The sequence below is a fragment of the Lolium rigidum genome, chromosome 2 (genome assembly GCF_022539505.1).
Source record: "Lolium rigidum isolate FL_2022 chromosome 2, APGP_CSIRO_Lrig_0.1, whole genome shotgun sequence".
NCBI lineage: Eukaryota > Viridiplantae > Streptophyta > Magnoliopsida > Poales > Poaceae > Lolium > Lolium rigidum.
In genome coordinates this window covers 2690227-2700402 of record NC_061509.1, presented here as the reverse complement: position 1 = coordinate 2700402, position 10176 = coordinate 2690227, and the positions used below count along the sequence as shown (strand labels likewise).

Sequence of the window (10176 nt, the reverse complement as noted above, 5' to 3'; positions counted from 1 at the left end):
TTTCATCTAGTCGTCGATGGCACCACCACGACGACCAGCAAGTCATTGCTGACGAGATCCAGAACTACGAGTCATTGCGTTCCCTAGCAAAGGATGAGTGGTGACGTTGACAAAAGCTACCTCCCAGTTCAGTTGCGATGAAACCATCAAAGTGATGTCTAGCTCTGAGCAGCAAAATGTATTTCTTCCCCAACGTCTCCTATTCACATAGCAGATTAACTACACTTCGCTAGCTCTGTGTCCTCCATTCTTTTTGTTATTGTATTGGTAGGTGTGCGTTATATCTTTTCCTTGAGTACCCTACTCACTCATTCTCCTTGTTCAAGCACATGTTTGCGGGTGGCTAGGCAAACTAACAAGCAACAAGGCGCATGGGAGACTCGTGGTGATTGTTGATACTTGCGAAATAAATAGTGGTGCTATCTCTCATGATGGTATCTTCGGCACATATTTTTACGTGGTAGGTAACACTATATTGCGTTTGCGTACATCATTGATCGATTTTGAAAACGCGTCTGATAATAAGGACAACTGGAATGTGTACATCTAGTTTCTCTGTCTCGTCTTCCTTGCAAACAAATAGAACATTTTCAGCATTTCACTGTACATAGGCTTACACGAGTCTGTTTTCTCCCCAGGGCCATATTACAACTTACAGCATCAGCAGAATGAAATAAGGTTACATAAAATGAATACAGACGTTGCTGGACTAAGAACCAACGAACCCTACCTAGAACAGCCAGTGCTTCTTTTTAGACTTCCGCGTCGGAAGATCTGCCAAAGAATAGATTATATGATGAGTGCAAGCTCATGTGAACTGGGCCTACTAACCAATGACATAAATACTACATTTGATATTTTCAAATGTAAGCACAAAAATGATGTTGTTACAAGTGGCTGGTAACATTGAGCAAAATACTGCTCACCTTCATTTGCATATAAGGAATTGTAGTGTACTTCACACCAGAAACTTAGCCAAAGCTCTGCAAGAGGGAACAAGGGTATGATAAGCATATAATTTACTGCATTTGGGGATAGGGTATTTAGCAGCTAACAACGGGGAAATATTACTACAACGAAAGGTTGCCACAGTAACAGAGTAGTTCAGATTAATAGGGCATTGTAAGTCCGACATGGAACAGAATAAGTCAGCTTTCGGAAAAGCAAGATCTCAGCTCTAACCTCTTGTAGGAGCAACATCCCTGGGGACTATCTCGATTAGGCATGTGTCTCTAAACGACGTCAGCAGGCAAATTTTGGCACCAAACTGATTTAACAATAAAAAGGTATCAGATAAACTAAAACTGATACACGATGCCTCTTAGTATTGAAACAATTGGGTACTGGTAGCTTGGACTTCTGTGGCATTCATATATTAAAGTGGGCCATATTATCTAAACAATATAAAAGTGCATCTCATTAACAGAAGATGCAACTCCAAAATGAAGTGTAAGAAGCATTAAAGGGTGAATGATAGCACGCGTGGTCATCTTAAAAAAATAAACAACTGAGTATGAAAAACATGATGTTGCTTGCCAATTTCGATGCACAAAGATCATATAGGGATAAAACATTTGGTAGTCCACCAAACCAACTATAATAACAGAAGCGATCTTTGTTAAATATTAACCTTGTCATTTTGTTAGAAGGCAATTAGTGGATACTTGAGAGTTTGTGATACTGTGTGAGTGTTGCATGTGCCAGTGAATAGATTCATGAATTAGGGGATGCATGACTGGTAGTAGTTCTAACATGGAGCTGGACTCATATAGGAGTGTTTGCATGTGGTTGATTCATAGGTAGTTGCCGCGGAGTAAGGCTCCAGTGATTCAGTCAAGCACACAAGTGTTTAGTTTCTCATGCATTTAGGATCATGCGAGTGGCCAGTCAATTATTTTGGCCGAGTCAAGTTAGTGGCCGGTGTGTTAGCTAGTGGTTAGTAAATGGAGAGTTTAGTGGAGCTAGTGGCCGTGTGTGCGCGGCTGGTTACATGTGTGCTAGCCTATTTAAGTTGTAACCATGTTTGTGTGTAATGAATGAGAAGAGAAAAATGTAGTGCATGTGACCGGGAAAGAAAGGCAAAGCTAGTTTTCTCCTTGGTGAAGTGTGTGCGTGCGCGTGTGTGTTTCTTCCTTGGCGTGTGTGCTTGTGAGACACAAGTGTGTGTGTTTTGTTTTTTGTGAGAGAAACAAGAGAGATTGAGAGAGTGAGTGGTACAAGATGGAGCTGCAAGATGCAGCTCCAACAATCTTAAAGCAATGAATACATAGTTATTACTACCAAAGTACGAAAACAGTATATTACTAGCTTCGTATTTTTAAAAGGCATTTTATTAGAAACATAAAAATATCTGACTCAATCTACAAGTACTATATGCCACAAGTACTCGTATAAAAATAACCAGTCATCTTAGAAGTGTTATGGTACCCGGTCTGCAGCTGCTTGTAAGGTAACATGATCTCCCCATTCCCCAGATCTACAGAATCAAAAATAATATAGCTTCAAATAAGGAGATGAGCAACAAACAGAACTTTAAACGTCATCAGACTCTCAAATCTGCTATGGACTGGAAGTACATAACCTTTTCATTTTCTTCAAGTAAACCTTGTAGTCCAAAGGTACATAGCCTTCATAGTGTTTCCTGAATTCCTTTAGCTAAAACATAGATATGTTGTTTCAGCATATCCACATATCCTGAAAAATAGATAGTTATAGATAAAGAGATGGAAATGGTGATTTACCTGCTTGACTACTGCCTTCCTCACATGTCTGTGATAGTCAGGATTGCGGAATATCTGGTCTGCCAGAGCTCGAAACTGTAGATAAAACACATAAGAAAAAATAGGAAGCATTGAAGGTACAGTAAAAAAGTTCACCTGGAAGATGAGCTGTAAAAATATATTATAAGATATTAACATTTACTTATGGGAAGAAGATACAGAAAATGCAGGGTGGATTCAAGGAATGTATCAGAAAAAAACCCTCTTAATATTTGACTTTATAAACACAATATACTCTGTCAAGCATGTAATAAACTAACCTGGCAATTACCATCTCCTTCTATCTGATATTCAGCTAAGCCGTAAGTGCCCAATCTTTCAAAAAGAAGTGTGAGGTAAATGAATCTAATATAAAACAGAGGGGGAAAGCAATAACAAAATGCAACATTTACCTTTCCAATAATGATTCATGGTCTATTGTTGCATTATTAAAATCAGGAATTTTCCCATTGACTCGAGGAGTGTGCTGATAGGAAAAGGAAGTATTAGAAACGTAAGGAACTTGGAGGATAGTGATTAGATTCGATAATGAAAATGTATAATACTGTTCTACACTAGACCGTCCATTGTTACAATATTTTATTCAAGTTTCATTTCATGCCAACCAAGTCAACAGAGATATGGCAGATTTAAAAGGATCAGCGGGCAGCAAAACACTGAAAAACACGTATTCAATAACTGATAGAATTAGTACCGGGAGCGAATCTAAGTGAGACAGACGCTTTCCAAGACTGCGCCCATTGTTTTTGGCCTCAGTTAAAAGGGCACCAACGGTGCCGTCGTCATCGCTCCCCTGAGTACTGGTGCTAATACTTGAGCAGGAGCTTTTACTAACATGATCCTGTGGTTCAGACATGCTAACTCAGAAAGAGCATTGAGAAGGTACGGGTTCACTGTAGACTGCAAAGAAAGGAAAGCAGAGTTTGGTGATCAAACAATTTTAACACTTCAAAGCGCACATCAACATATCGCATGGACAACAAGCAGAATCAGAAAACAAGTTCATCGTCAGTACATAAGTTTTAATGGCTTCGGTCTATGAGTGCACATCAGCCATCTAGATGTCAATACTGAAGCATACACAGAGTTTCTAGGTGCCCATTTCACGAAGAGCAGAGAGCTGACATACTGAACAGTAAACACGCAGTAATTCATTTCCAAATGCAGGAAATCCTCGACAAACTGATAACCGATATAGTAGAGTAGGTGCTCACATCACAATCTGCTGCTACCACTTTTCCTGAACTGAAATCTACTACTAAATACTACTCGGAGCCTGTGCAGCACTAACAGTGGCAGACCTAAGCGCTGGGGCATGGGAGTTCAGCTGAACCCCCAAATTCATTCGGAAAAATGAGCTGCCACTATTACTCCCCGCAGCAAACGAAAATCGTAACAGAACGCACGAATTGGAGCATCCATCCCAGGGAGAAAATATGTTGATTATAGGTTGCTTGCATCAAACAAAGTACCAGAATACACCTCAAAGGACAATCCAGGTAGGTTAGGGTTCCTTACCGACGGCAGAAATCAGCCCGGCCCCGGGTGGATCTCGACTCGGCGCCGGTCCAGTAGAGCGGAGGAGGGAGAAAGGCGAGGGCTTTGGTAGGGGAATTCGTTCCGGGTGGCGTGCTGCTGCGGTAGGAGGTGCGGAAGCGTGCTCGCCGGAGCGAGCTGAAGGATGGTGGCGTGGGGAATTGAGACGAGCAGGGAGGGAAGCCAACCGCCGGGAGAGGAAGGAAGCAAGAAGAGAACAGCAAGTGCTCGAGCTGGAGGGTATTTTTGTCATTCATTTTCGTGAATGCCAAAGCATTTGTTCAGACAATTCTTCAATCTGGATGTTGGAAACACCGAGATCGCACTTATACATCACAAAATGTACAGATATACAGTATACATATCACTACAACTACAGACTTAAAACTTCGAATTTGACAAAGTCTTCGCATGTGACTTGCTAGAAAAATGTCGTCCCCCATTAAAAAGATAATTCATACATGCATGTACTCCGTATATAACCATGTTTTAGGGTGTAGGCTCCTTCATTTTGGTTCATACGTAGACCACTTTATAAAATATTTAAAAGGTCTCACATTAGTGAATGAAGTATCAGATTTGACACCGTGGCACCGCGCATGTTGTGTTACTACGTTCCATCCATATTAAGTGTCACTGCCATGTATCGAACATATTTTACTCGTTTTAGCGATTAGTAATATGAATCAGAGGAGTATATATATTAGTGTGGTCTTTAAATGACATTGGCCAATTATTTTGTGTGAAAATATAAAGCTAAAATGCATAACAAAAATAAAACTGACTACTCCATACGGTTCAATTTATAAGGCGTGCACGTCGTTTAAGAAAAACATTGACTATATATTTTGCCAATAAAATATGAGATATATGCCACAAAAATTATACCATTAGATTCATATTCAATAGAAGTTTCTAACGGTATAATTTTTGTGACATATAATTCATATTTTGTTGACTAAATTAAGGGTCAAAGTTTTTCTTAATCTACGTGCGTGCCTTATAAACTGAACCTGAGAGAGTAGCTAATCTTGTGGTACAATAGATGTTAAAATTCTCGGTACTGAGGGTTAGAAGAAAATGGGTTAACAAGGATTTTGAAACAGCCTACATATGTGTATTGAGGGATAAAAACATGATATGTTGTGAGATTCACGATTGTAACTTACTCAATTCCAAAATATAAGGCTTGTTTTGACGGTCTATATTTGAGCTTTGACAGTAAATGTGATACAGTACAATATTTACTTGATGGTTACAAAATCACAATCATATGAAAGTGATTTCATATGTGAATCAAATAATGTCTATTTTGTGTAGTAACATAAATTATTATTTGACTATTTGTTGGAGAAAATATGAATTTGATCCGTCAAATTACGCCTAATATCTCCGTTCTATATATAAAGGTGTTAATATGTTGGTCAGTGTGATACGTATAACTTGTAAAAAATCTTCTTTCATCCAACGCAGACGCAAACCGTAGATGAAGTAGCGTGGTCCATACTCCATAATTTTGGCACTTGCAATCCTTCCATCCACACGCTCGTGTACACATTTGTAATTATGTGTGTATGGATTCATCATGCGTGATCCCTCCATGTGATGGAGAATACATGCTGCAACTTGCAGAAAGTTTTCAATAGTAAGTACCACAGAGCCAGATCTGCTGGTACTTTTGCTATGAAATTTATAAGGAAAACAGACGCCCGGTAAAAGGAACTATGCAATTTTCTCCAGAGTCAAAACGACTAGTTACAGAAATATAGTACTAGTACACTTGCAGAATGGGTAACAGTTTCATATTCTTTTTTGTCAGTGAAGTCCATACAGTTTCTTTCGAAGAACATGCTTCAGAGTTGAGTGCCCTCCTAAAGTAACTTCTTTTCATTATTATTTAGCAATATAAAGAAGCACGGCTTTAACTATGAGAAAGCAATGGATGATCCACCCTTCTCTTTTAGAAAAACAGGACAAACTAATCATAATCAGAGACAGAGAGTGCCAAGCTTCACATGGTATCACTAAACAGCATCTTAATCATGATTCTCGCAGCTTCAGAGAAAGGACGCTGCTAATAATCTATAGCTAAGAGTGCATCATCATCAGGTACCATGTGTTCTGCTGAAGAAGCTCTGATATAATATTCTGCTCTTTATAAGTAACTACTGCCAGTCAGTTGACCAAAAAAAATGAGATTCTGATGAGAGGCAAATTAGTTAACTCGATTATTTTTCATCGCTGTTTTTCTTTGTGTATCGGACAATCAATAAATTGAGATAATTACCTTACATTTCTTCATAAATTGTATTTACAGAGGAATTGGACATAAACATGATCATAATATAGCTCAGAGCTTCTTTGAGACAGAAGTGTACAGTGCCAAAGATTTCATTAGCCAAAGAACAACAGTTAGGTATGCTGCCTTATGCTGAGTAGCTCAATGTCGAAGATGACAATACCAAGAGTGGAACCCTCGCCATTAGCGAGGAGCGTTGGGTTGAATATAGTAGTAAACAGTCTCTGCCGATCAAAGAACTGCACATGAAGCAACAGGCAAATTCAGTACCTGATTCAAGTGGGGACTTTCTGAATCTAAACACATCTATATGCATGGTTTAATAAATCACTAAATAAAATAATAGCCTTCTAAGAGAAGTGGAGAACACATTTCTGAATGCATGATGCGTGCAATAGAAAGGAACAAGTTGGAAGTAGGAATTGCCAAGATTGGAGAAGCTCCAAATGAGCATGAGCAAAATAAGATAATAAATGTGAAACTCTGGAATTCAGATAGCACGAAAGTTACATTAGGAGGAATTGGTTCTTGTGATGTGTTTTGGTATCCCTGTGATGGTGGAATGACCACACGACGAAGACCACCGACTCTCATGGACTTCACTGCTGCCTCAATACCAGGTATAACCTGCAGGATCATTTATTAAATTATCATGGCAAGATTATCAGCCTGAAAAATATTCTAGAGACAGACATCCCAAGAACTGGGTGGAATATCACATAAACGAGAGAAGCCCATCAAGAAAATAATAATAGCAATAAATGTACTCTAGCAAGTTTCCTCACAAAAAGGATACAGCAAAGCTCATTATTAGCTACAAAAACAGAAAACTCTCATATTGTTGTGGCCACAAACTTTCGCCAATCAAACTCAACTAACATGATGTAGTGTAGTATCAGCAGTTCAGCACCCTAAGATGCCCTTACTTATTTTTGCAAAGAGTTCCAATGAAACTCTCAGCTCACCTTTCCAGATCCGACGGTAAAGACAAAAGGAATAGGATCACCAGTCGCATCTTTGTGATCGTAAGTTGAGTCGAAGCGCCATCCTTGCTTCGCAGCCAACCTCCCATAATAGTGAATTGCAACCTTCAAACATGCAGGGAACATAAGATCAACCATAAGAATATACTCCATTTAGTTCATTTTGTACCAACTAAAATTAGCATTATTCTTTTTGCGGGGAAAATTACTACGTTACTTGTAAGAAACCCATGCACCTATGTATCATGATAGTTTAGTATGAACAGTGGTGAGTGGTGTGTAGACTAGAGCAATTTTGGGTTTTCAAGGTGTAAAGTTGGATAATGGGGACAGGCAAGAAAGGATGCTGGTAATAGGCGCAATTCCACTATTGCCTTCACCTGGTCTCCGTCAGCCGGGACATCGCCGGAACCCTCCCGGAGCTCCAGGGCCTTCACGCCGCCGGAGCTGGGGATCTCAGTGAATTGACCGGCGGCGGAGGCGGCCGCCGTGGGGAGGATGGATGCGGCGGCGGCCAGGAAGAGGTGCCTTCTTGTGGCCGTGAGTGGTGATGCGGCAGCTAGGGTCACGGTCTTTGTTTTCTTGGGAGGCGGCGGCGCGGCACCGGCCACCGGGGCGGCGGCGGTGATGACCATGAAGGCCCCTACCGTTGCTATATTTTCCTGCGCTTCTGGATTTAGCTTTGATTTTCCCACCTATTTTCCATCCATTTTCCTCAAGGGCCTCGTTTTTTGTTTTCTTATTAAAAGAAAATGACAAGAAAAGGAGAAAAGAAAATCTAACACAGGAATCACGAAACCCAATTTCTATTTCATGCCAGGGCACTCCGGGGTCTTCCACGGTGCCCACGGCTCGCGCGCGTTAGATCGCGATCCAACGGCCTAAAACTACCGCATGCGTGCATGTGTGACATGATGGGTTTTTTTGCGGGGACCACAAGCACGTGGCGACGGCGACCGCACAAATGCTAGCCTTAGCTTATCCATCTCGATTCTCCTCTCCTCTCGTTCTCATCCCCATCCCAACTCCATGAAATTGAGCACCCCGTCGAGAGGATCCCGATGCTAGCACCTCCGCAGGCTCCGCCTTGACCGCCACCCGGCCTGCCTCCGCCGCCGCGGCGACGGCACCTGCCGAGGCACCCTGCTTCCCCTACCTCGCCCCAATCGCCGACCAGCTCGGCGCGCTGCAGCCGTACCTTGGCCCCATCGCTGAGAGGCTCAGGGTGGTCCCCGTCCTTCACGGCGTCGGCGCAGACGCCCTCGTCAAGTTCCTCGGCGGCGAGGCGTTGACGGCGGCCACCATGCTCGAGGCGTGGGGGGCGCGGCCGAGGCACCCTGCTGCCCTACCGCGCGCCATTCGCCGACCAGCTCGGCGCGTTGCAGTTGTACCTCGGCCCCATCGCCGAGCGTCTCGGGGTGGTTCCATCTCTCATGGCGCCGGCTCGGACGCGCTTGTCAAGTTCCCGGCGGCGAGGCGTTGACGGTGGCCGCCATGCTCAAGGCGCCTGTGGAGGCGGTGGCCAAAGTCCTCGCACAGCACACTGCGCCGCGATGCGCTCCGGGGAGGCAGCCGCGATGCTCAGGTTTGTGCTCCCCGTGTGCGCCGTCGGGCGGGAGGAGGCCACCGCCCCGTTGCTATTTTGTATAATGTCCACATTCAGGAATCTCCTCTTCAGTTATCATACGTCAAGTAGCCCCCAGTTCTAGTACTAGTAATTTTTGCAGCAAAGGATGTATTTCTTTCCTTTTTCTACATCTAGTATCTTGATTATTAGGTTCCTGGAGGATTTTAGATGTAAGAAATAATATGTTCTTCTCAATCTGAATGTATTTTTTTTCTTTCATTTTTTACATTTAGGATCTTGATTAGTAGGCTTCTGAACGACTTTGGATGTAACAAATGGTGGATCTAATTTTTCTTCCTTTTCTACATCCAATCTGGTTCAGGCTAGTTTTGACTTTGGATGTAACAAATGATGGATGTAATTTTTCTTCCTTTTCTACATCCAATCTGGTTCAGGCTAGTTTTGGATGTAAGAATATTAGGTTCATCTTAAAAAAATTACATTTGGAACGATGGCAATTTTAGATGTTTTCTTGTTTCTTTTTTCTACATCCACTAATCCAGAATCATTTACTTGTTTTCATCTCGAGGTAGAAAAAACAAATAGATGATAGATGCGGTTTTTTGGCGTGAGTTTGCGAACGATTTGGTATTTTTTTTCTTGTCATGGATTTGGGACGGAACCCACTGATTTGCACGTCCCATGACTCGTGCTGCAGCCATCCCACGCGGAAAGAAGAAACGTGTAGGACTAGAACTTTCTATTATTAGAACGTGACAGATGTTAGACTAGTTTATTTCTATTTTTGGGTGGGGCACTCCCTAAGACTAACCGGTGCTAGGGCACTGTGTAGCAACGTCCATCACGAAACGCCCTCCATGGACCAGAAGATGTATTGGTTTTCTTTCACGGATAGAATAAAAGAACTCACGGCTGATATATGCAAATCGTGCGAGAAAAAAGTGTGTCTTTCTCTAGCTAATAAATTATCTTACTTGCTCCGATTATTTT

The 10176-nt window shown here is 42.0% G+C and overlaps 2 protein-coding genes across 2 annotated transcripts; both read right to left on the bottom strand.

Annotated features, from left to right (window-relative positions):
* Positions 1-541: 541 nt before the first annotated feature.
* On the bottom strand, positions 542-4539 carry LOC124685852 (OVARIAN TUMOR DOMAIN-containing deubiquitinating enzyme 11-like). The gene is made up of 10 exons (XM_047219880.1): positions 4299-4539; positions 3475-3680; positions 3173-3246; positions 3041-3095; positions 2742-2816; positions 2582-2655; positions 2428-2476; positions 1183-1267; positions 927-983; positions 542-774 (listed from the first exon to the last, which is right to left on the bottom strand). The coding sequence occupies exons 2-10, from the start codon at positions 3634-3636 to the stop codon at positions 731-733; spliced, it is 675 nt and encodes a 224-aa protein (XP_047075836.1). The 5' UTR covers positions 3637-3680; positions 4299-4539; the 3' UTR covers positions 542-730.
* Positions 4540-6586: 2047 nt separating this feature from the next.
* LOC124685851 (peptidyl-prolyl cis-trans isomerase FKBP17-1, chloroplastic-like) lies at positions 6587-8279 on the bottom strand. The gene is made up of 4 exons (XM_047219879.1): positions 7979-8279; positions 7581-7703; positions 7126-7242; positions 6587-6854 (listed from the first exon to the last, which is right to left on the bottom strand). Exons 1-4 carry the CDS (start codon positions 8231-8233, stop codon positions 6729-6731), a joined length of 621 nt encoding a protein of 206 aa, XP_047075835.1. The 5' UTR covers positions 8234-8279; the 3' UTR covers positions 6587-6728.
* Positions 8280-10176: the final 1897 nt, after the last annotated feature.